This window comes from Candoia aspera, chromosome 4 (assembly GCF_035149785.1).
Source record: "Candoia aspera isolate rCanAsp1 chromosome 4, rCanAsp1.hap2, whole genome shotgun sequence".
NCBI lineage: Eukaryota > Metazoa > Chordata > Lepidosauria > Squamata > Boidae > Candoia > Candoia aspera.
In genome coordinates, this window is record NC_086156.1 from 58,334,334 (window position 1) to 58,361,511 (window position 27,178).

The 27,178-nt window shown below is 43.1% G+C and overlaps 1 protein-coding gene across 1 annotated transcript in view; it reads left to right on the top strand.

Annotated features, from left to right (window-relative positions):
* Positions 1-27,178, top strand: part of CNTNAP2 (contactin associated protein 2) — a 1,282,126-nt gene that overhangs the window by 1,203,087 nt on the left and 51,861 nt on the right. The window contains exons 17-18 of the mRNA XM_063304201.1: positions 590-808; positions 5,034-5,270. Of these exons, the coding sequence (XP_063160271.1) occupies positions 590-808; positions 5,034-5,270 (456 nt within the window). The remainder of the gene's footprint in view (positions 1-589; positions 809-5,033; positions 5,271-27,178) is intronic.

Genomic DNA, 27,178 nt, shown 5'->3' on the forward strand with positions numbered 1-27,178 from the left:
CTGCTGAGGTTACCTCAAAGGTCTGTAAAGTGTAGGCCAAGAGACAGGCCTTCGCAGCAATGGCCCTGTGCTTTGGAATGCACTTGTTGTGAGCACTGATGGTGAGCAGGAGGGGGCCCTATCCAGGGGGGAAAACGCATGCATAGTAGAGAGAATTTGAGCTGTCATTCAAAGAGACACAGAAAAGACCTGCCTTGACTTTTGGGGATTATCTGTATGGGTTTTCTCACGATTCTTCAGTATGGTAGGATTTTCTGTCTAATGTAGCAGTAATAAAACACTGGAGACTTATTCGGCATGGTTCCTGCTTGTCAGGACAGCACTTCCCCTGGAGTACACTTAACTCTACGTTCTAGTATTCTGTTTAATAATCCCTTTAAATTGGAATGACTGAAGGCAATTTTTATTAACTGAATCCATTGTTATATGGATATTGTGATCTATTGATTTTCTTTTGTTGTATATATTCAGAATCTATACTGTAAATAAATAAAAATAAACACAATTGCAAATAGAGATTTTTTTTAAAAAAATCACAAATTCAGTGGGATCTTTATAAAATGATACTTCTCTAACTTTCTGTCATCAGCTGCTACAGATGTATCTTTCTCATTTAATGTTGGAAATGGCCCAGTAGAGATTATTGTGAAGTCACCCCGTTCGCTCATTGATGATCAGTGGCATCGGGTAACTGCAGAACGCAATGTCAAAGAGGCCAGCCTGCAAGTAGACCAGCTCCCCAAAGAGGTCCGGAAGGCTCCCACTGAAGGCCACACTCGACTAGAACTCTATAGCCAGCTCTATGTTGGTAAGTAGAAGTTGTATGTTGAACTGAAAATGCAGTGCCTCTTCTATATGCCTGTGGCCACTCCAGATCCTGTGCATACTGCGCCAGAGGTCTTCTTCACATTTATTTACTTATTTAAACAGACTCCCAGGTCTGTTCAAACCAGCAAAATAACATTTGATGCCAGGCTGCAGTTTTCCTAGGCAGGACATTTAGGCAAGTCACAATAGATGAAAAGATTATTTTTGCCCGACTCCCTTCAGACAGAATAGAAGGACTCAAAGACAAGTTTGCCATTGTAATTTTAGTTTTTAGGCTAGCTCATGCAGCAGAAGGTGTTTCTTTCAAAATACAAGACCCAGGTCATTTTGAATGCAGGTACTAGCATTTTGGTTTTTTGCTTGAAAAATATTATGATAGCCTGTGCAATTTAAGAAATGTAAAATGCAATCAAATAACGAATTACAATTAACAACTTACCCCACTCTTATGCACAGCATAAGTCTAATCCAGATTCTGCCACATAACAGTGTCCAAAATGTATCTGTCTCACGTCAGCCAAAATAAAATACTTTGTGCCATGGCTGCCATTTGGGTGTTTAGTTAAAATATATATATTAGTAAGCACCCTTCAAACTACAAATCTAATTTAAGGTATGCCTAGTTAATCCTTTGGTGACCAGGGACCCCACTTAATCTTTTTAGTGGCCCAGAATCCACAGTAGGTAAAGCAATGATGCAATTTGGACATGGCCATATCATGTGCAAGGATGGGCCCATTTTTGGGGCGTTCTTTTTCCCCTGGTTTTATAAGGGAGGATTTGGAGTTTTCTTTGTTATTAAACAGTGTAAAGTCTATCATGTGGCATCACAGTTTACTCCACTTTTTATGTGATTCCTGCCACTGACAAACCTCTGATTTTCAGCAAAAATTACCAGAGAGGTTTCCAAGACCACACAGAGGGGACACTTAGAGAATGCATTCCTTTTTTAGGGAGATGCAGAAGAAATCATTTAATACCAGATGAAGGAAAAGCAGACAGTTCACTGAAAGCACTAATAATGAAACTAAAACTTAAATATTTTGGACACATAACATGGAAGCAAATCATTGAAGAAGACCTTGATGCTTGCAAAAATTGAAGGCAACCAAAAAAGACTCTAACAGAAGACAAGCCTGGCTAGATACCACCACTGTTGACAGAAGCATAAGCACACAAGATCTCAGTTACTGACAGAATCCTGGCAAACTGATGTCCATCAAGTCATGAAGACTTGGAAGCAACTGAACAACAAACCACCATTCCAAAAATTATCATAATCCTCTGAAGCAAATCACTAATCCACTGAGGAAGATGAGTCCTAGGCACAGATTCAGTACTTTCAGAACGTCATTTAAATTTGAACAAAGGGAGGAGTAGAGTTTAGTATCAACAGAATAGCTGTCTTGTATAATTCTGTATAATATGATTCAGCAGTCTTTTGTATGTTGATAGAATCAACAATTCAAATGCCAGAAGGTTGTATCCCAGCACCTTCAGTAATGTCAAATGCCTACTAAGCCTACAGATTTGAAAATGCTAGTACTTCCTCAGTCACCTGTTACATTTGCTCATTATATCTAAATGACTTTGGGTATAGCCTAAAAGAGAAAGGTCTGCTTCAGTACCGTACAAGTCACAACTTTACACTTAATCGAAAGGTTGTTGTATAAGATCATTTTTTAGCTGTTAGAGATTTGTGGAAGAAAAAAAAATAAAGAACAAATCATCCTGATGAATAATGACTATACAATTGAGGAAGCTATACCACCATTTCAGCTCTATTGATGATCTGGTACCTGCCAAGGTGGTGAAGGCTGTATACATCATTTTAATATATTTTATTGCTCCACTTCCATTAACATGGGAGAAAATGAGTTTCCTGTCTTACTCTTTTCATCATTTCACACAGTGCTGATTTTATCCCTCAAAATTTGACATACCTGCATTCAGGAAATCCACTTATATGGCTGGTCAATTTTTCTTTCTTTCTTTCTTTCTTTCTTTCTTTCTTTCTTTCTTTCTTTCTTTCTTTTTTGTATAATTTTATTAAAGATTTTTTAAAAGAAGATAAAAACTAATGCAAACTAATATAAAGTGAGAAAAAGACAAAAAGAGGAAAGAAATCAAAGAGAAAACTACAAGTGCAAGAAAGGGGGAAAAGCTAAAAGAAAAATAGAAAAGAAAGAAAAAAGATACAAAGAAGTAGCTTCTGATCTTTAAGCAATTATAAGTACAGTTATAAATTTACCTCTTACTCAATGGTTACAACATAACTCTCTTTTTTCTATAATCTATTCTGTCTAATCATCAAAACCATAATTCTTAAGTTCATTTTTTTTCTGTTTCACTCAAAAAGTCTATAAGAGGTTTCCAGTCAGAAATAAACATAGATATTGTCTTTTCTCTGATCAAAGAAATCAATTTAGCCATCTCAGCAAGTTCCATCATCTTTACCAACCATTCCTCCATTGTGGGTAGTGCTGAATCTTTCCATCTTTGTGCATACAATAATCTCACTGCAGTTATCATGTATAAAAACAAAGTTCCATGACTTTTTTTCCAACTGTTCGTACATCAATCCCAAAAGAAAAGCCTCTAGTTTCAATTGTATATTAATCTTTAAAATCCTCTGAATCAGTGTATGTATTTGAATCCAGGTGGCTGGTCAATTTTTCCATTTGGTGCTAGGATAACACACTGGCCCTGGTAATGGTGTGCAAAGGTACTGCTTGGATATCACTGAAAGCTGTGTTATACTGAAACAGACCATTGTCTGGCAACAGCTCTTCAGATCTCAGAGTGGTCTTTCCCTAGCATTGCTGTACTCTGTAGTGTACAGCCTGGAGTGAACCTGGACACTTCCACGTGGAAAGAAATGTTATGAATGAGACCCAATGCCTCTCATCTATGCAGAACCTGACTCATTTGGTTTTCATGTATATTTGGCTGCTAAGAGGTGATGGGAAGCGTATCACATTCATTTGAAGTATCCTTTTTTAAGGACTGAGTGAACACCATAAAGTTTGAAAGCATATGATATTTACAGATACAGGCACTTTGGGAATCAAATCTCATTTTCAAGAGGTCAGTAAAACTGTACAAGATACTAGTAAGAACAATAAAAAGACTTTTCTGCTGCTTATATTTGTTGCTAGGTGGAGATTATTTTAGGGTTTATCCCGTAATCTGTCAAAATATTAAGGAAGTCTTAGAATACTTGTTTAGCAATAAGTGAAAAGTCCTTGCGGCATGTCTGACGAAGAGGAGAGGTCCATTGATTCTGGTGGAACCAAATCTGATTTGGCCTACAAGGACTGATTAAGTTAGCATATTCTGAAAGTAAATTAAAAAAAATAAACATTGGAAAAAAATAAACATATTAAACATGTTACTCTTTCTTTCACTTCTGCATATCTCTTAATGTCTGTGTGTTGGATTATCTTTTTCCAATTTTTGTTCCATAAAGATTTTAAGGTTTATGTCTGTGTTTCTAGTTAATTGTAGAAAATAGTAGTACATTATTATTGTGTTGTCATCATCAGATCATTATTAGATCATCATCATGTAATAATTATTGACAGCAATCTGGGATCATGGTGACTTGGGTTATCATTTCTAACTGTGGTAACAATGGCACGCAAAGAATCAGTAGCAGCTGTTGGAGGAATAAATTTAGATATGTTTCCACTAATGATGCTTAATGATAATGCATTTGCAGATGAACTGAACATCTCTTTTGTCTGCTTCTTCCTTTTGCAAATTATTAATTGCAACTGTTATTTTTAATATAGCTGTATTTAATTGACTTCTCTCCTGTCTATTTCTTTGTTCTGAACTTGCGTACCTTAAGGCCTAAAGGTTGCCCAGACACTGTTTAGCAAGAGAGTAAATTTTTCTCTCTGAGGTTAATGTGCTCACCCATGCTGTCCCATGTTTGCATCTTTAGAAGGGCTGGTCTGAAGAGGACAAATCTCAATTCTCTCACCCCAAAATTTAATGGAATCTCAGTTAGGCTTATTGGAATAGATATCCTTCTGTGCATATCCTGATATCTTTGGGATGGCAATAGGGAATGAACAACATTCCACTTACAAGGCTTTATTTGGTTTCTGGATTTCAGGTGAATCTATTCTTCATTTTCCAGAAGTGATAATTTTGTGTTCATTCTGTTCATTTTTCATTCAGCATTTTATATTCTTCAGGTGCTGCAGGTGAACAGATAGGATTTTTGGGCTGCATTCGCTCTTTAAGAATGAATGGATTGACTCTGGATTTAGAAGAGAGAGCAAAAGTCACCCCAGATGTGAAACCTGGTTGTTCTGGTCATTGCACAAGCTATGGGGTACATTGCAAAAATGGTGGCAAATGTGTTGAAAAATACAATGGATACTCATGTGACTGTTCCCAGACAGCATACGATGGTCCTTTCTGCAGAAAAGGTAAACATCTCACATTGTTAATCTAGACGTACCTACTCAGAAGTAAATGGAGCTGAAGTATGCTTATTCCTGAGTCACTGAATAATGCACCATTTCCAAGAGTAATGCAGAAATGTTACTGTTTTCCTTCTATTAAATGTAAAATTCTTCAACACTTTGAAGCAAATCACACTCATAACTTTTCTTAATCAGTGTATAGGAAATATGGCATTGTCATTATCTGCAGAGTCACCTTTTTTTTTAATTCATAAATTTACATGGAGGGATACAGTACATGGAAGATATATATTTAATCCTGTCCCCATGAAAACACAGATGGTAGGTAGGTAGGTAGATGATAGACAGATGATACATTTAACAAACAGAAAATTTAGCATTTGAAGGAAAAATCTAGTCAGACCTCTTATTTTGTATTTTGAGAAGGTTTCTCTTTTCTGAAAGGGAAAACTTAGTTGAGGAAGTGGAAGTTGTAGTAATATTGGGGAAAAGTGACCATGAACATTGTAATTCTTGGTTTTAAGGGAAGTTAAAACCAAACATAATCAAACATGTATATTGGACTTCAGTAAGGTGGATTGTAATAAATTCACCTTAATAAATAGGATCTGGGAAAGAATAATGGGAAAAGGGGTCGAGATATATCAAAGTTCCTAAAGTTCCTAAACACAATTGCAAACAAGTCCAATGAGGAAAAGAAAGAATGGAACACAACAAAAGAAGTCAATGTGGCTGCAGAAAAAGTTTAGTAAAGATCTGGAAACAAATGCCAGATAACAGAGAGACAGTGCCAGATGACTGGAAAAGCAAATGTTCTACCTACCTTCAAAACAGGGGAAGGAGCATCAAGCAAACTATTGCTGGCCAATACCTGTGGGCAGACCAGAAAGAGGTTGATCTATGAATACATTGATATGAAAACAAAGTAGTAATTTCCAGAAGCATAACAAGAATAAATCATGCCAGACTAATCTTTTCTAACGTTTGCTTCAGTAACTTCCTTGTGGGAATGCTGTAGACATAATATACCTTAATTTCAGCAAAGCATTTGACCAAATACCCCATGACAAGTTGATTAGCAAAATAAAGTGTGGACTGGCTGGCAAGAAAGGAAAACACATTTGAGGAGGATCTACTTAAAATGCCAGCATGCCATTCTTCTTCCTTGCCTCTGACACCTGAGGACACCACCTCTGTCATCTGACATCCCATATTACTGAAATCTCCATATTTGGGGGGTGGGGTCCAACTACCTTTTCTTCTCTTCCTTGACACTGGGGTCTGTCTACTGCTGCCTCCTCTGCCTGAGATCCATGTCACAAAAATGGGCTTTCTAAGAACAGAGATCTCGGTGAATATAAGCTTCCCTATCAGTAGCCTAATGTCAGGGCCAGCCTCGCTTCGCAATAAGACACAGACTCACTTAATGGGTATTAAGGATTTCTGGTTTATTGGAATGATAGCTGACAGAACGAAAAACGGGAACAGGGTAGGTAGAGTGGGGGTGCCCCTTTTATACCCTCCTGTATTGCCCCGGGCTTCCCCACCCCTCAATGCCTTGATCCCTCTTGATGGGACCCTTGATGGCTGCCTGGGCATTTTCCCCGGTGTCTTCTTTGTCTCCCTGCGATGGTTGTGTCCTCCGGGGCACCATGTGCATCTTATCTTCATTCCTCCGACATCTCTCTTTTCAGTTGCTTATGGGTCCATGGGTGTGGGTGCCTTTGGGTGCTTGTGTTAATCCCTGGTTTGATTATCTCCTTCCCCTTTTCCTTAATGATCATGATCCACGTTGTGAGGCTCTTTGTGCCTTGCAACGAGGTCATGACATGCTGCCCCCCCCAAAGATGTTCTTATGGTGCTGGTTTCTCCGGGTATGCCTCATGGAACTGTCTTGTTAGTTGTCTAGCCATGACGTGTCGTGCCTGGACCCACTCTGGGTGTGAGAAATGTTTCCATTTCACAAGGTATTGTAGTGTTCCTCTTTGCTTTCTTGAGTCCAGTATTTCTTTTACTTCAAAATGTTGTTGGTTGTCTATCATTATGGGTGGGGGTGGAGGTTCTTCCGTATGCCATTTGGATGTGCTCGTTGGCTTCAGTAGTGCACAGTGAAACACTGGGTGGACCCGTCTCAAATTGTAAGGCAGTTCCAGTTTGAAAGTAACTGGGTTGATTACCTGTATGATTTTAAAAGGTCCAATGAATTTCGGTGCCAATTTCTTCGAGGGTTGCGAGGTCTTTATGAACTTAGTGGAGAGGTAGACCCTATCTCCCACTTTGTAGTTCGGTGCCTCCGCCCTGTGGTTGTCCGCATATTTTTTGTACGTTGTTTGTGCGTCTGCTAGAGCCGTTTGGATGATTGGCCAGGTTGTTGCCAGCTGTGCTGCCCAATCGTCTGGTGAGTAGGGCAGGGTTTCAGGTTGCGGCAATTCTGGTATCGGTACAAAGTCCCTTCCGTAGACCACCTTAAATGGGGTGTGGCCAGTGCTCTGGTGTACTGCGTTATTATAGGCCGCCTCTGCAAAAGGTAGTAGGTCTACCCAGTTGTCCTGTTGATAATTTATGAATGCCCTCAGAAACTGTTCAAGTGTTGAGTTTAGGATCTCTGTGGATCCGTCCGTGTGTGGATGCCACGCAGTGGACAGTGCTTGCTTGGTTCCGATTAGTTTTAAAAATTCCCGCCAAAACTTTGATGTGAATTGTGTTCCTCTGTCGGTCACCAACCTGTAGGGGGCGCCGTGGATCCTGTATATGTGTGTTAGGAACAAACGTGCCAGCTGTTGTGCGGAGGGGATAGTTGCGCACGGGATGAAGTGTGCCTGTTTCGAGAAATAGTCTTTTACCACCCATATCACAGTTTTTCTTTGGCTGGGTGGGAGGTCCACAATGAAATCCATGGAAATTTCTTCCCATGGGCAGGAGGGGCTGGCTACTGGCTGTAGCAGCCCGTGGGGTTTCCCTCCTTTCCGTTTGGTGGTGGCACATATGGGGCAGTTGGCCACGTAGTCTTTTACGTCCTTTCTGAGGTTTGGCCACCAAAATTGCCTCCTCGTTAGGTGGAGGGTTTTTACAAACCCAAAATGCCCTGCAGATTTGTCATCGTGCGCTCTATGTAAGATCTCCCCCTGCAGTGATTCGGGCACGTACAAGGCTTTCTCTTTCCAGGCAATGTTGTCTTTGAAAGATACATGTTGTCGATTATTTTGCAACCATGTATCTTGCTGTAGTGCTTGTGTGAGTCTTTGTTGCCAGTTCGGTGAAATTGAGCGCCGGCTCCGATCGCTCCCTGCTGTTCGTGCTGGCGTGCGCTGATTCCTTGTCTGGCTACGCGTGACAGCTGGGCAGCTGAGCTGTTTCTCGGTCCATACTGTCCCCACAATGTCGGAGGCTTGCGTGTCGTCCTGTGGTCGTCGGGAAAGGGCGTCTGCCAAAAAGTTTTTCTTGCCCGGTATGAATTTCAGCGTGAAATTGAACCGGCTGAAAAACTGAGCCCATCGCACCTGCTTCGGGCTGAGCCGTTTTGGCGTGCTGAGTGCCTCCAGGTTCTTGTGGTCCGTCCAGACCTCGAAGGGGCAGGAGGCCCCCTCCAGCAGGTGCCGCCATGTTTCCAAGGCTGTCTTTACTGCAAACGCCTCCTTTTCCCATACGTGCCATCTCCGCTCCGTTTCGGAGAATTGGCGGGAAAGGTAGGCGCAGGGCTTTAGGTGGTTGTCGGAGTCCTTTTGAAGCAGGATGGCTCCGATGGAAAAGTCGGAGGCATCTGCCTGCACCACAACCGGCTTGGTGGGGTCGGGGTGTTGTAGCACTGGCTCAGCTGTGAAGAGGGTTTTCAGTCTCTCGAACGCCGTTTGACAGTCAGCTGTCCAATTCAGTAGCGCCCCCGGGTTTCTCGATTTGCGCGTGTCCCCCAAGCCCTTAGTCTTTAGCAGGTTAGTTAGGGGCAAAATAGTCTCTGCCAGCCTGGGCGTGAACCCCCTGTAGAAATTAGTGAATCCAAGGAGGCTTTGCAGTTGTCTCCTCGTGCATGGGCGTTCCCACGACAGGATGGCTTGGACCTTGCTGGGGTCCATTTCGATCCCTTTAGCTGAAATCCTATACCCTAGGTAGTCAATTTGTTTTTTATGAAACTCGCACTTGGAGAGCTTAACGAACAGCTCTGCCTTGCAAAGTTTCTTGAGCACTTCTTTTACCAAGCGTTCGTGCTCACGTTCTGTTTCTGTGTAGATCAATACATCATCGAGGTAAACCAAAACCCCCTTAAAAAGGTGGTCACGCAGGACCTCATTAATTAACTGCATGAATACCCCCGGTGCTCCTGCCAGTCCGAAAGGGAGTACTTTATATTGAAACGCCCCCAATGGGCAGTTGAAAGCAGTCTTCCACTCATCCCCCTCCCGTATCCGTATGCGGTAGTAGGCTTCCCTTATGTCCAGTTTGGAGAATACCTTACCCTTTACCAGGTGGGACAAAATGTCCTTTATTAAGGGTAAGGGGTAATTCTTTGAAATGCTTGCTGCGTTTAATCCGCGGTAGTCTGTACAGAGCTGCAATGACCCGTCCTTTTTCTCGCGAAAGAGGACTGGCGCTCCCACTGGAGAGTTTGCTGGCTCGATAAAACCTCTCGCCAAGTTTTTACCTATGAAGTCCCTTAATGCTGCTAGCTCTCGCTGGGTCATAGCATATATTTTTGGTTTGGGTAGGGGTACCCCCGGGACCAGTTCAATGGTGCAGTCCGTCTTTCTGTGGGGGGGGGAGTTTGTCCGCCTCTTTCTCGCCGAAAACGTCAGCGAAATCCCCGTATTTGGTTGGCAGTCCCTCTGGCAGTGCTGTCTCTCTGTGTTCCGCAGTCGTCGTTGCCCCCCCCATGGCTGCTCGGGGAACCCTGTTCCCTGAAGGTGCTTGGTAACGCCCATCAGCAAACTTAATCTCTCTGGTTCTCCAGTTGATGACTGGGTTTTGCTGCACGAGCCATGGGATCCCCAGTATGAGTCGGGGTTGCCCCACCGGTGCCACGATGAAAGCCAATTTTTCCTCGTGGCTGCCAAGCCGTAGCGCAGTTTCTCCGGTGTATTGGGTGACCGGGCCCCCTCCTGCTGCAGATCCATCGAGCTGCGAGAACACCAGGTGGTGCTGAAGTGGATAGCAGCGGAGGTTGAGTGCGGCTGCCAGGTCAGGGTGCATCAGGCTTTTGGAGCAACCCGAATCAATGAGTGCCCAGACCTTTTCGGTTTTATTTCGATGGGTGAGGGTAACGCGGACGTAGAGGGTGGGGCATTCCTCACTCACCCCTTTGTCGTAGCGCCTGTCAGTGTCCTCCACCTGTCCTTTGGCGCCCCTTAGGCCAGGTGGTTGTCGTTTCCCATCGGCTCATCGTGGTTGCTTTCCTCCTCCTCTGAACTGTAGGGGGCGTGTCTGCATCAGTACTCCCCCTTCGCCGCTGGTCGCTTTCTTGGCGCTGGGGTTGGTGCTGTTTGTGCCCTCCTCGGGCTCTCTCTGGGTGTCGTTTTGGGGCATGCGGCTGCTTTGTGATCTTCCCTGCCGCACGTGAAGCATTGCCCTTTTGCGAAGCATCTGTCCCGTTCCTCCTTCCAGGGTTGGGGTCTCGCCCTCACCTGCCTTGCGCTGGTGCGTGGGGGTCTTGCTGTCTCCATCTGCTGCATTTCCCTCCTTGCGTGGAGGAACGTGTCGTGAGCGTTCTCCGCTTCTGCTGCCAGCTGGATCCAACCCGTGAGGGAGCTGGGGTTGTCGCGGCCGAGTGCCCACCGGAGGACGTTTAAGTTGAGTCCGTGTTTGAACTTCTCAATCAGTGTCGATTGAGACCAAGTGTCCACTTTTCCGGCTAGGGCTTGGAACTCCATGGCATACTCTGCCACGGAGCGCGGGCTTTGTCTGAGTGTCTCTAGCACCCTTTTCACCTTTTCTTGCTCCAGGGGGTCCCTGAAGTGCCGTTCCAGTGCCTGCAGGAATTCTGTGCTGTCCTGCAGCGCCCGGGCGCCTGATTGGCACAATTGGACGTACCAATCGGCGGCCTGCCCTTTTAGTTTTATGGCCAGGGCATTGATTTTGCCCCATTCAGTTCTGAAGCAGGGACCCCATTCTTCGAGGTAGTACCTCGCGTTAGTCAAGAAAAAGGAGAGTTTAGAGGGGTCCCCGTCAAACTTTATGCCAAAGTCCTTGGCAGGTGTCCTGATCTGGCTCCTGGCGCCCTCTACGTCGTGCCTCGGGCTCTGCAGGAGCTGCTGCGGGTCGGGTTGTCTCCAGTTCTCTTGCGGCATTGGTGCCTCTCTCTCGGTCTCCTTGCAAGGTCGTCATCCCGTCGCTTGGGGGGGAGGGCGGGGTGTCCTCCCTCAGTCAGGCTCCTGGATCCAGGCTCCACCGTTGCCGTCGCCGCCCGCCGGGTCGTCCCTCCGCCTCTCAGCCTGGTGCGTCTCCCGTCGTGGAGTGCGTTCCTGGGACCGGGCGCCGCCGCCGCCGAGGTTGTCCCGCCGTCTCACATCCGGGCGCGCCTCCGATCGGTGGGTGGCCTCCTGGGGTCAGGTTCCGCCGTGGTCACCGCCGTCCGCTGGGTCTCTGCCCCGTCTCTCGTCCCAGTGCACCTCCGATCGTCGGGTGGGCTCCTTGGGCCGGGTTCCGCCATCACCGCTGCCCCGCTCGCCCCGCCGCCGCTCATCCGGGGGTGCCTCTGCGCCGCCTCCGCTGCGGAGTCCCTGCGCCGCCGTCAGCTGTTGGAGCATCAGCCGCACCGCCTGCATCCCTTCCTCCAGCGCATCGAGCCTCTCCGCCGTCCCCGGCTTCCCGCCGAGGTGTTCGCCGCTCCGCTCACCCTCGCCATTGGCCGTGGTGGAGGACGGATCGTCCCTCATTCCCTCCGTGGTGCCAGGCACGCCCTCGCCTTCGGGCGCCCAGGGTGGCGGTTCGTCTCGCGCTTCCTCCGGGGTTGCCTGCATGCCTGGAGAGGGTCCCCTCATCTCGCCCCCAGTGCCTTGCGGGCTCCGGGGCGCCGGGGTGGGTCCCTCCCCCACCGTTTCCCCCCAGCTGGGTCCCATACTTACCGGGGCGTTGCATCGCCCGGACCTCAGCTGCATCCCGCCCTGCGAGAGCGGGGTTTCATCGCTGGGTGCCGAAGGGTTGCGCCTCCTCGGTTCCTGGTTCTCCATGCCTGGCTGGGTCCCTCACAAGCTTGTTGGATAGGTACGAGGTGGAAAAAAAAATTTTGGGGGTTCCCATTTTTATGTCAGGGCCAGCCTCGCTTCGCAATAAGACACAGACTCACTTAATGGGTATTAAGGATTTCTGGTTTATTGGAATGATAGCTGACAGAACGAAAAACGGGAACGGGGTAGGTAGAGTGGGGGTGCCCCTTTTATACCCTCCTGTATTGCCCCGGGCTTCCCCACCCCTCAATGCCTCGATCCCTCTTGATGGGACCCTTGATGGCTGCCTGGGCGTTTTCCCCGGTGTCTTCTTTGTCTCCCTGCGACGGTTGTGTCCTCCGGGGCACCATGTGCATCTTATCTTCATTCCTCCGACGTCTCTCTTTTCAGTTGCTTATGGGTCCATGGGTGTGGGTGCCTTTGGGTGCTTGTGTTAATCCCTGGTTTGATTATCTCCTTCCCCTTTTCCTTAATGATCATGATCCACGTTGTGAGGCTCTTTGTGCCTTGCAACGAGGTCATGACACCTAAGCTACTACAAAACTAGAGGGTGACTGGGGACCAAGAACTTGGTGAACCCATGCAGAAGAATTAGCTGCCTTGAGCACCCTCTGATTAGAAAGGCTGAATACAGACTTAATAAATAATAATAAATGGTCTCTTGTTGCCAAGTTTCCACACTTTAAGTCTCTTGTTTATTGTTTGGTACTTAATTGGTATGGGTCTTAAATAAAGAAGCCTATATCATTTGAGTTTACACACATTTGTTTGTCTGATTGATTGATTGATTGATTGATTGATTGATTGATTGATCAGGCTGTAGTAAACACTCTAAATTTAACTAAATTTGAATTTTTAATTTAAATTGCAAACAAAAGACGAAGTTCACAAAATGTAGATTAATATTAGCAATAAATATTATGAGTTCTAACATTAAAAGCCTGGCAAAAGAGATGCATTTTTACAATGAGTGGACAACCTCTGCAGCTCTGGAGGGAGTATAGTTCATAGCCGGGGAGCGAGACAAAAGAAGGCCCCCTCCCACATGCCGGATAAGTGGGGGCAGCTTCAGAAGAGCCTCCCTCTCCTGCAGATCTTAACAAGTTGGGAGTGCAAGTTGGTGCTTTAGATAGAGAGGTTGAAATTAAGAGGACTTCAGGTACATTCAGTTGGTTTCAATTAGCTTCTGTCCTTCATTTAAAAAAAGAAAAAAGAAAGAATAAAGAACATTAGTCTACTTCAGAGATTTCTTTCCATGGTGGGCCAAGGCAAAACATCCAAGCAAAGAATAGCAGTGAAGAGGAGAAAGTAAAAGAGAATGAGCCTTTCCCTTCTGAATTGCCCTCATAGCAAATTTGGGTGAACTGAAAATAAAGCAGTGGGATAAATGTCAAATGATCTGGCTCTGTAAAATAAGTCATATTTGAAGACTGTACTATGTGCACTCATTTTCAGATTTCTGCTATAGCGGATTGTTGGCTTCAGTATCCACAGCAAAACAAGCTATTTGTTTTAGTTGTGGCTTGTAAGAGTTATTATGCTGTCACCTAAAATTGAGTTACGAAAGATGCATTTCCAACAGCTGAAGCAGCAATATTCTGAATGAGTTTTTAAGAAAAATGCACTGACGGATTATACGTTCAGAGAAATAGTATGTGCGTTTTAAAATACCACTCTTACTATAAAGCAAAATGTCTCATTTTGGAGAGACTGGCTGCCACTCACTAAATTTAGATTGAGGTTTAAGTGTGAAAAATGCTGCATTCACATTAAATATTTCACCATAAAGTCAATTGTAGAATAAAATATAAAACGGGGTGGTGGTGGTGTTATAAACTTTTAATTTAACACCTAGACATAAACTTTTGGATTGCAATATGATTATTGAAAGTTTTGGATAATAAATCATCAGGATCCCATTTTAACTGGACTTTCCCAATTGTACAGATATGTATCAGCATATTGTAAATGTGCATATACTTTAATCTAGCTAGAATTTAAAAAATAGGAAGGGAAGGGAGTATGCTGGTCCATGCTTTGATTTGCTCTGAAGGAAAGAGGGAAAAGGATATGAAGGGAAAATGTAGCAGCGTGTTATTAATAAGGTCCTGATCGTCTAAGCATATGTTCTATAAACAACAGTTGTTGGATATATTGTTTTTTTTAACCTGAACATGACAAGCAATTTTAAAAACATTGTATGTGCAAATAAACATCACACAAAGGTAGTTTGCCACAAACTATCTTCTCGCAGTTAGCAATCCTCCATTTATATATTTCTATCCCTCCACATGAATGACTATTGATAGAGATAAATCATAATAGAGGTAAATCATAATAGAGCAAATGTATGCTCTTTCTTGTCCACCCCCAATCCTGGCAACAAAAAAGCAATTTTGCCACCATTATGTGATTTGCTACTCTGTGACAGTAGCATATTGTAGCTGGTTATGGCACGGCTTTCGCATACAAAGAGCGATAATTGCCCCGGCCTCTTCCTACGTTATGCAGTGACATCAGCCAGTTGTCCACAGTACAGCAAGACTGTCTGCAATGGGCAGCTGAAATCCTGCACTATCAAATTATATATAGGTAGGAGAACATCTCTCTATGACCAGCTGGAGGAAAAAGGGAAACATCCTAAGAAAACACTTGGAACATCAGAGCAGCAGCTTCAGCAAGCATGACTGCTTTTGGCAATCTGTACTCCTTATGACTACAGTTAAATTTAATTATCAGCAGAAGGACTGGCAAAGAAGGTATTTAGTGATACAAAAAGTACTAGAGCCTGATTTGTAAACCAGGCTATGTTCAGATAAGGCTCTAAACGTTCAGAGCCTAACCTATTGGGGAACAGATTCCTGTCTAGCTAGCTGCTCTCTTCAACCTCATTTGTTCTACATCATATTCACATTAATTATGTGTACAACAGGTCCAACATTTATAGGTTCATGGTGTGTACTTATTGACTCACATAAAATGTAGGCATTGGTAGCATGGTTTGGGGACTTCTGGTGGGGCTCAGGCAGGCTTCCTTGGAGCCCAGAAGTGTTCTCCAGATTAAGAGAGCCCCAGGAATCACCCCATGTGTTCTCCAGACAGCTGGTCACAGTCAGAAGACCACAAAATGGTGTTTCGCAATCAACTGGTAAGCAATCAGCTGGGAGGTGGGACTGTCATCTTCTTCCCAACCCACTCTGAAGCCAAAAATGGACCTTAAAGCTGTCCACTCCATTTCTATAGCACTAAGGGTTTTTTTTGTTTGTTTGAATTTTACCAAAGAGAGGCTTTCTATAACAAAGAAATGTGGAATCTCTTGGTGACTCTCATTTTTTTGCAAATTATTAACTTGGTAATTGGCTTTTTATATATAATTTGTTAAATTAAAATTTAAAGAATTTTGTTTTTGTTTTTGCTTTTTGCTTTTTTATTAAAGTGATTTTTGAGGAATATAAAACTTTCTCTTCTTTGTTGAATCTGCAGATTGGAGTTCTGATCTATTTGCTTTTACTTTCCCATGGGAATGCTGTTTGTTATTACAAAAGACTGTAGAGTGTTCAGTTACAGCATTAATGGTTTTACCTTCCTGAGGCACTAGAGGGTGCCATAATCTACCTTACTGTTAAGAAATATGGAGGAAATTAATTTGATATTTAAAGATCTCTACAATGCTGTTATTCAAGTCTTGGAACATTTCCCAGAATTTGTGGAGTCTAAATTGTCACAAGGATTGAGAGAAATTGATAAGGCTGAAAACCACCTTAAGAGTAAAGTGGTTTCTCCAAAGAAAAAGATGAGAATTGGTGACTCACGTTTAAGGAGTTAAGGAAAATTGAGTTGTCAAAAGTTGAAGATAGGAAAATTGTGTTGCCACCACACCATGATCAAGAAATAAAATTAAATTCTAGAGGCTGGAAGATTTTGGACGAATATTTGGGTTTCTTAAAGCAGGCTATAGGATTTGAAATTGACAAGAAGAAAGCTCTGTACATAATACTGAGATATATAAATGCCTTGGTTCAGGTTGAAGTGGGATAATTGTCTAAATGTGTTTATCAGGATGGTTTCTTCAAGGTTTGGATAAATGTTTATGCTGTTTTGACATTCTCACATTTTTGGTAAATGCTTAGGTTACTGTTTAAATGTGGTTATCAGTATGGTTTTTTAAGGGTTTAGATAAATGTTTATGCTGTTTGGATGATTCTTATATTTCTGGTTAATGTTAGCTTAGTTGGCAGATAGAAGTGAATTATAGTGAAGAAGGGTAGTGTTTGTTACTCTATTAGGTTCCAAATTATGCTTGAAGAGGTTTTATATGTTTTTCTTTAATTGGGAGGGTAATATTATTTTTGAAGGGAATGTAATAATGAGAATCTTAATGCTGTATAGAAATAATGTTTACTATAATATGAATTGGAGTAAGAGATTGATACTGATTTACGTATATCTTTGTTGTAGAAAGTCGGAAGTCACTTTGTAGTAGTTTGTTTTGTGTTTTTTCGCACCTTTTTAGTTCTGTTTCTTTTTCTTTGTATGCTTCTTTGTTTCAATCTTTTCAGTTTTATGTTTATCTTGAAAATGTGTTAATAAAGTTCTTTAAAAAAAAAAAGATAGCATGGTTTGGACATACACCTTTTAGATGCTCATGTCCAGAAAGCTCTACCCCTTGTAAACGTTATATCTGATGCATGGGCTTCCAGCATGTTCAGAGAATGGATGGTGTATCCAGGGATCTTGATTGATCCTGGGGTTAGAGTTTTGCTTTAGCATAAAACAAAGCCAGGCCTCTTTTAACCCTGGAGGGTTAAAAATCCATTGTGGTTTGTTTTTTTAAAAAAATCCCAAGTTAAAGAAGAGACAGACTCCCAGTCACTTTGATGGGAAGCCATCAAAGTTGGTCACTCTGCTTCCTTTGGGTATCTGTGATCATATGCTGCCAGCATAGAGGCCAATCCTGTCCTGCAAACAGAGCCAAAGATGGTCTTAGTAGATTGCCTCCCACAGCAATAGGCTCTGTGTATTCAGAAAGTCCCATTCAGACTGATTGTAGGGCAAGAACGTTGTTCTCAGGAAACACGTTGTTGTTCTGTCATGCACAGTACTGTAGTGCCTTGTGATTTGGATGTATTTTGGGAAAGAGTAAAAAGGAATGATATGAAAACTCTAAGTAAATAAATGTTGCTGACATTGGGGACCACTTCAGATTGGTTTCCAACTAACTAAAGCTTATCAGAATTACATGCCACACAGTGCGGGAATATTTTTATTGATGAAATCCATGCTTGGAATTCCTCATGGATAGTGGCTGTGAAATTGCACTGCTCCCCGTCTTAGGAGGGCCAGATCCAACTTACGAGTGACACTTCGGGAGCCTAAAAGTTGCAATAACTATAACAAGGACAGAGCTGCCAAATGGAATTTGATATCACATTCTACTAGAGGCTCTTTTTTTAACACATGGAAAGTGGTATAATCAGCTGCAATTGTTCTTTTGCTGATCTGAGAAATCATTATGAATAAGTGCTGAAATGAGACTGCAGACCAGAAATTGCATTCTGTCCTCGTTCTGCCCTTAGTTACGTATGTTTTCCTTCCATTATAGCAGCAGTCCAGCAACAGTTAATGACTTTCTGAGGGCTACGTAGTTTTGTCTTCATTTTTGCACTGTTAGTGGCTTTCTGCCCAAGCAGGGGATGAACAGCATAGCTTGAAATTAATGTGCTTCTTTTTACACAAAAGGGGACTGTCTCAAAGGACAAGAGCAGGAAATCATGCTTCTCCATCTTAATTAATGTCTTGAGTCTGAAAGAAGAGGGAGGACATGGCTCTTGATTAGAAGGGCACCAGATGCATTTTTATTCCAGCAAGCTTTCATTTAGTTCCATTCTTAACATTTATGCACTTGACGCCTCTTAAATTTTTCAGCTTCTTCTTGTGAGTTTAATTATTTTTGTTCTGAATTCTGATTGCATGTCTTCTTCTCTACAGTAAGGACTAAAAGGAATATAACTGAATTGGTTACCAATTAAATGTCTTTGAATGGCATTATTAGGTTATTCTGAGAAGGAAGTGGAGGTGAACATGCTAGGTTCCTATTTTCTCCTTCAAAATAGTCTTCTGAGAGTCCCATGGGCAAAGGTACCCTTTTTAAGATACTCTGGTTCCTTTTGAATTTGTTTATCTGTATTTATTTATTGCTTATTATGCCATTCTGCCTTCATAAAATTCAGGATTTCATTAAAAAGCCCTCCAATCAACTCTAGGAGATAAGGCAGAGGGAGAAAAAATGGCTCAAATCACCTGTGTGCTTTGTAAATCAATCATGGTACTAAAACTATGCTGTGCATAGGAAGCAGGAAACATCCTTTGGATTTGGGCAAAATAATTTTCCAATGGATTATGGCCATTGTGAATGTGTCTTAATTAAATATCCAGTACAATAGTAAATGATTTCACTGGGATCAGATTTATGTACGGTACTTCTGTACAAGTTTCTGCTTTCTGAGTGGTTTCATACATTATACAAAAACAGCAATGTTTTATCAACTCCTTTTGGCTATTATGCAGAATAGAAAATGTAATGGAGACATTGACAAGGACACAGAATTGCTGCATGTCTGCTTGAGTCACCACCGGAAGGTTCAAATCCTTCAAAATATATATAGGAAAGATAGGCAAATTTACAACAAGACTATAAGCAGCTAGCAAGACTGAGAGCACCATCAGTTTAAAGATGACCTTTACAGTTCAATTAAAACAATTGCTAATAAAATTAATATAACAGCAATACATGTGAGGTTAGTGGAACAGGTTACTCATAATACTGCCATTTGGAATTCAGTATTCCAAATTCTCAAGTACCTGAATTGCCCAGTTGTGACCATTGTCCCCCCTCATTGACCAGGTTACATTAAAGTCACCTCTCCACATTGCTCAACATGCAATGATTAACTTAATTTCATGTATTCGGTTTAGGCACCATCCAAACTGACTCTAGGTGATATACAATGAAACCAAACAAGATACAAAGAGTACAATATAATAACAAAAGGAAAAAGGAGAAAAAAGAGAACAAGAACAGATGGCAAGTCCAACAAACAGCATTCATCCACTGAAACATATCCAACAGGGGCCCCAACCATCCCACTCCAAAGTCTGGGAGACCATCAAGAAGACCAGTTACTGATTTTTCTAAAGTTTAAGCCATAACCAATACTGATTCTTGATTGCATCTCCCCAGGCTAAGGATCACAACATATTTTGAGAACTGGTTTAGTCTATTGTCAGGAGTCAAGTAACTTTATGATAACTATGTTCATATCAATTTTTTAAAGTAGATTGAGAATTATTATATTGACGGTTAACAGGCAGAATTTAGAAAAGGCTATTCTATAGTAAATCACTGTAATATACTGGCACATTTAGCAGATAAGTACTCAGCCTCACCAGTAAGAAACAATGTGTTTCTTAGAGGATTTCAAATCTTGATAGCTGAGGACCAAGTTAAGTGCCACTTGTTTTGATAGTTACTTTATCAAACAAATCAGCTATATTCTGAATCTTCTGTACCAAGAATAAATTATGTTTGAGGGATTACAGCTCAGCCTCTTATGCTCTGCTATCCAAACTCAGACTCAGTCACAGCAATCAGTTATAATCCTATAACGCTGATAGAGTTAGAACCAGATGCTATGATCTGGATAGCAGGGAGAATGAGGAAGGACAAACAATAAACAGCAGATAGCAGTGTTGAATAATACTGCTTCATTCTGCCAATATTTAAATAACACCCAATCCTGCATGTAAACTAAAGCACATATTTCAAAGGAAAGCCTTAGCTGGGATCAGTTTTCTAAGTGGGTATAAATTCATTGCATATTAAGCACCCAATTGGTAAATGGATGTCTGCCTTTGCCCTGTTCTGTTACTTGGAACAGACCTATTTTCCAACTGGAATTTAACAGATTGGTTGAAATATGCCTTATACAGACTCAAATTACAAACTGGATTTTATAAATATGCTTCTAATGTTTCACAGACCTTTTCTTTACCTAATGGTTTACTCAGATTTCCTGTGTTTAAGATTTTTGCAGTGTTGGTTCTATAGTATGAGGACACCATGCATATCAGCATAGAAATATATTTCATTTGCTACAAGAAGCTGATCTCATTTTTAAAATCTTCATTTCTCTTAAGCTTTTAACTTGAAAAGGGAGCAGTGTGTCTAGTTACTGGTTCCTATGACAGTCAGATGCTGTAGCTGTTGACAGTGTAGGTGTTTCTGAAGATTGGATTGCAACTGAAAACCAACAACTATTACACTATATATGTACATTATGAAGAATACTGAGTTATATTAAAAAAACAGTAGTCTAAATTATCTCACCCCAAAAACTGGCTCAATTTAATCCATTCTAATTATCAGTACAGCCCACAATTCAGGAGAAACTGAGTGTGCCTGCAACTAATTTGTATTTAGTTTATGCAATACTTGAAATGGAAAAAATGCAACTAAACTGTAAAGATTATACAAAGTTATTGCTGGGGAAAGTGATTGCAGCTTTCCGTCCCTATATGGAGAGATAAATGTTTAATTCCCATTGAAATCAATAGAATTTTATTTTGCCTGGATTATTTCCTTAATATCTTCCCTCTACTTTGATCCAGAAGGATTCTGTAGCTGATGGGTATAATGAACAACAATTAAGCTATTAATCACTGAATTTGTTGAAAACATCCAGTGCATTCAGTTAACAATGCAACTGAACAGTGTAACCAAAAGGAAGCAAAATATATCTTGGCAGCAAACCAAATTCTTAAAAAACTTCACAGATCAGGTTTTCTTTGCTTCCATCTAGTGGGTGTCTGCATTTCTGCAGCTCAGGGTTAGTAACCCCAATTAAAAACTCATATTTTCAACTGTTGAGATCGCTGGAAACACAGTGGTTGATCCCTCATTACTAAAAAAAAAAAAATTACATGACATTCTGAGGCCGCTCAGAAGCCTCAAGAGCTGCTGCAGTTATTCCAGCCCAACCTCAAAAGTAAATGTGGCAGGAAGTGGCTCATAAAGGCTTTTCCCTGTCATCAGTTTGCGTAAAGAGGGTGCAGCCTAGGATGATCATAAGAGTTCCTTGGGAGAAGAGAGAGAGATTCTAGAGTATGGATTTTTTTCCAACAATGAGCTATTGTTAATTTCAGAGGATGCCTTTATTAGAGTTTTTACTATATAAAGTGATTACATTATTAATGTATTACATAACTTCAAGATAGATAATCAACTAAATATTTTTGGTAACCCTAACTAAGGCCTCCAAAGAGGGGAAAGAAAATTCATATCCTTATTCCGAATTCCTTTACACAAACTATAGATATTGAATGTTGGCCTTTAAGAAAACGCCTGGGCTTGGAAACAATCGATAACAAGCCAGTGATCTGAGAAGTTTGATGTTGTGGGCAGAATAGCATTGAAACATAAAGTGGGGTCAGGCTTGGCTCATGTTTGACAGAACCCATGTGTAAGTTGGAGATTTTAATCTTCAATCAAAGGTGGCCAAATTGGATATTGCAAGGAAGAAAGAAGTAAAATGGAATTGCTTTCTGTTTTAGTATTTTAGACAGGTTTTATTTTTCTGCTGTAGAATGACAGCTATAAATTCACCACAGAGAGTTTTGAAAAGAAAGTTGTTTTATGGGACTTCACCAGAGACACTTCTAACAGATTAATACGTTTTTTTTCTGAAATGGGATACTGGCAAAGCATAAAAACATTGCTAGAATCCTGAAGCAGTCTCCTTAAAATGTGTATACCATGCCTTGTATATTTTCTTTACTCAGCATTTACCTTCACACTTTTAACAACCTTGCTAATATATAGTAAAATGCTTTCAATGCTTGAAACGCAGAGGAGGGTAGCCTTTGTGAGGCCAACAGGACCAGTTAGAAGGCTATCAGGCCTGGGCTCAGACTCAAAGCAAGGCCTCAACTGTAGGTACTTGCCTATTATTTAACTTTAAAATATTAAAATTATGTCTCATTATTTTGGGTGGAAATACCTTTTTTTCCTCAAGTGCCTGCAATTTTCATTCATATTTTGGCCAGAAGCCAAAAGCCTGGAAGAAGCCCAGGTCTTCTAGGATCTCTGAGAGGGACTGAAGGCCACAGCTAAATTTTGTGTATTAGCATTATGTAGCTATTGGTGAACAAATTTAAAAACAAACAAATTGAAAGCCATTGGGGAAGTGTGAACATTATATCCCTAGCTTCATAAAACATGGAGATGCTTATTTGCTTAAACAAAATGGGGAACTTTATTTAAATGTTTAAATGTAACCAAGAGATTAAGTGTAATGATTGCCTATCCCAAACACTCAGACTCACAAGAGGTTACTTAAATGAAATCTGATTTATTAGGGAAATTATGACAGTTACAGAGAAAGCTGAGAATGACTAAAAGCACGCCAAATACAAACTAAAAACCCTCGGCTCCAAACGTGATCCCTCCCCACTACCAGCCATAGCAACCACCCCCCTCCCAGGTGCTGGTAACCATTTTCTACACATCCTGGGAAAGCAACCTTGAATACATGAGATAACCCAAATACATTCCAACCCAGCAGCAAACAGATAAGAACTCCCCGAAGCGGAATCTTCCTCCCTTCTGAGATCAAACACGTATCAGGCTAATGACATGCGAAACGTTACGATGTACCAAGCACATTGAAATGGTGAACATGACATACTGCCCCCCTAAAAAAAACTAAGGACCCAGTTTGGAGGGGTAAGCAGTATGGAATCGAGTAACAAGTACAGGGGAAGCCACATCGTGAGCGACCACCCACTCAGGGTGAGGGAAGTGTTTCCAGCGAACTAGGTACTGCAGTGTGTTGCGAAGCCGGCAAGAGTCAAGAATTTCTTTTACTTCAAAGTGTTGTTGCTCGTCAATCATAATGGGAGGAGGCGGCGGAGGTTGATCATGCCAGCGGTCAGAGCGAGTAAGGGGTTTGAGCAAACTGCAATGAAAGACAGGGTGTAAGCGTTTCAAGTTATGTGGCAAATCAAGTTTAAAAGTCACAGGGTTGATTTATGCGACAATAGGAAATGGACCCACAAACTTAGGAGCTAATTTTTTCGAAGGTTGAGAGGACTTGATGAACTTAGTAGACAGATATACCATGTCACCCACTTGAAACGCAGGGTGAGGGGCACGCTTTTTATCAGCGTGCTGTTTGTAAGCAGACTGGGCATCCGCTAGTGCCTGCTGGATGACCGGCCAAGAGTCCGCCAGCTGTGTTGCCCATTCGGACGGCGAGGCAGGCGGGATGGACGGCTGTGGCAAGTCAGGGATAGGGACAAACTCCCTGCCATGTACGGTGCGAAAAGGGGTTTGACCGGTGCTTTGATGAACAGCGTTGTTGTAGGCAACCTCAGCAAAGGGAAGGAGGTCAACCCAATCGTCCTGTTGATAATTCACGAAAGCACGGAGATATTGCTCCAGTGTTGAATTTAGCGCCTCTGTGGCCCCGTCAGTCTCAGGATGCCACGCCGTGGACAATGCCTGTTTAGTGCCCAAAAGCTTTAAGAATGCCCGCCAAAATTGAGAGGTGAATTGTGTGCCCCTGTCTGAAATCAAGTGGGAGGGACATCCGTGTAACCGGTACACATGTACAAGGAATAGGCGGGCCAATTGTCGTGCTGAAAGAATGGAGACACATGGGATAAAATGCGCTTGCTTGGAGAAATAGTCTTTTATGACCCAAATCACAGTTTTTCGTTGGCTAGGAGGCAATTCCACTATAAAATCCATGGACACCTCCTCCCAGGGGCAAGCGGGACTGGCCACTGGTTGCAACAAGCCTTGAGGCTTTCCCACTTTACATTTAGACATAGCACACACAGAACAAGACGCCACATAATCTTTCACATCTTTGCTCAATGTGGGCCACCAAAACTATCAGCGGACGAGGTGCAATGTTTTTACAAAACCAAAATGCCCAGCAAGCTTATCATCGTGCGAACGGAGTAAAACCTCCTTTCACAAGCTGTCAGGGACATAGAGACGGTTGGATTTCCAAGCGAATCCCCGATCAAAAGTAACATTGTCTCTATTGGCTAGCAACCAAGTGTCCGTTTTCTGCTCCTTTAGAAACTTTTGTTGCAATTGAGACGAAACGGACAAGGTGCCTTGCAGCGCGGAATCACTGCCGGCTGGCTGCTGCGCACGGGCTTGGCTGCGGGTCACAGCAGGCATTCCTAGTTGTGGCTGTGTCCACAGCGTGCTGACCACCTCTGGCGCTGCGCTGGAGTCCTGGGGTTGCCGGGACAGCGCGTCTGCTAAAAAGTTCTTTTTCCCTGGGATAAACTTCAGTTTGAAGTTGAAGCGGTTAAAGAACTGAGCCCAGCAAACTTGTTTAGGGCTCAGCTTGCGAGGGGTACTAAGGGTTTCCAAGTTCTTATGGTCAGTCCACACCTCAAATGGGTGATTAGCCCCTTCCAACAAATGGCGCCAAGAGTCCAAAGCTGCTTTAACTGCAAAAGCCTCCTTTTCCCACACATGCCAACATCTCTCTGTCTCAGAGAATTTGCGGGACAGGTAGGCACATGGTTTTAAGCACCCTGCCCCATTGGCTTGCAACAACAGAGCTCCAATAGAATAATCAGAGGCATCCACCTGAACAACAAAAGGCTTGGAGGGGTCAGGATGTTGTAAAATAGGTTCCTGTGTAAAAGACTCCTTCAGCTTGTCGAACGCTGCCTGACAAGCCAGAGTCCATCTAAGCAGAGCGCCTGGGTTTTTTACCCGCTGGGTTTCTCCCACCCCCTTTGTCCGAAGCAAATCAGTCAGGGGCAAGGTTATTTCAGCGAACCCCTTTATGAATAACCTGTAGTAATTGCTGAACCCAAGGAAACTTTGAAGTTGCCTACGGGTGCAGGGTCTTTCCCATTCTAAGATAGCCTGGATTTTAGCAGGATCCATTTCGATGCCTTTATCTGAGATCCGGTACCCCAGATAATCAATTTGTGCTTGATGGAAGGCACATTTTGACAGTTTGGCATACAACTCAGCTTTCCTTAGTTTGCGAAGCACCTGCTTAACCAAATGTACATGTTCTTCCAGAGTTTCAGTATAAATCAATACATCATCTAAGTAGACCAATACCCCTTTAAACAGATGTTCATGTAGTACTTCATTGATCAATTGCATAAACACCTCAGGAGCCCCAGCCAAACCAAAGGGTAAAACCTTATATTGAAAAGCTCCCAACGGGCAATTGAATGCCGTTTTCCATTCATCCCCCTCCCGGATCCTCACACGGTAATAGGCTTCCCTTAAACCCAGTTTTGAGAAAATTTTCCCCTTTGCCAGATGTGATAACATATCTTTTATCAAAGGCAGGGGATATTTATTTGATATTGAGACTGCATTGAGCCCACGGAAATCAGTACAGAGTCTTAATGTCCCATCTTTCTTCGGGCGGAAAAGGACCGGTGCCCCCACTGGCAAGCTAGCTGGTTCAATGAACCCTCTTGCCAAGTTTTTGTCCACAAACTCCCTTAACAAAGTTAGTTCCTTCTGAGTCATTGAGTAAATCTTTGGCTTAGGCAATTGGGTGTTAGGCACCAGCTCAATGGCACAATCAGTTTTCCGATGGGGAGGCAGTTGATCCGCTTCTTTCTCCCCAAACACATCAGCAAAGACCTGATACTCCTCCGGTAGACCTTCAAGAGGAGGGGTTGGGTACTGCGGAGTCGCAGCTGCCGCTACCCCCACCACCTCCTCTGGGGCTTCAGTTCCCTCTGGTGCTTGGTAAAATCCGTCCCTAAAGGTTACAGTTCGATAGACCCAATTTATCTGAGGATTCTGCTGGACCAACCATGGGACACCCAAAACCACCAAAGGACCCCCCACCAGAGCCACTACAAATGACAACCCTTCCCGGTGGCTACCCATCTGCAAGGCTACCAAACCGGTAAAATGCGTGACCAGTTTGCCCCCGGCCATGGACCCGTCCAATTGGGTGAAAGCAATGGGTCGTTGCAATGGAAAGGTGGGTAACTCCAAGGCAGCTACCACGTCGGGATGCATTAAGCACCGTGAGCACCCAGAATCGATCATCGCCCACACTTCTATCGTCTTTGAACGGGATCCCAATTTTATTTTCACAGTGAGAATGCGATAGTTGCCACTCACCGATACCGGCTCGCGCCCCTCTTCTACCACCTGCCCTGCAGCACCCTTTAGAGCAGGTGGCTGGCATTTCCTGCCGGCTGTAGCAATTCTGGTTCACCCTCATCCCCATAGAACGGCACGCTTTCCAGCTCGATGTCGGCCACAGCTGCTTTCATTTTCCTTGGTAGAGAAGGGGACTTCGCAGTCGATTTCCCCTGCCGGTCCTCACCCTTCACCCTCGGGCACGCCGCCGCATGGTGCCCCTCCTTGCCACAGCGCAGGCACTGCCCCTTCGCGTAACGCCGCTCCTTCTCCACTTCCCAGGAACGTTGTCCAGATTGGCCAAAGGAGCCCGAGGGGTGGGTGGGCTTGCCATCTCACCCTGATTTTGTTGCTCGTCTCTGCGCAAACACCTTGTGGGCATGCTCAGCCTTTCCAGCGAGCTGGATCCACCCGTACAAACTGTCAGGGTCATCTCGCCCCAGCGACCAGCGCAGCACTTCGGTGTTTAAACCATCTTTGAACAGCTCTATGACAGTTGCCTGCAACCAATCTTCCACCTTCCCTGCTAGCGCTTTAAATTCCAG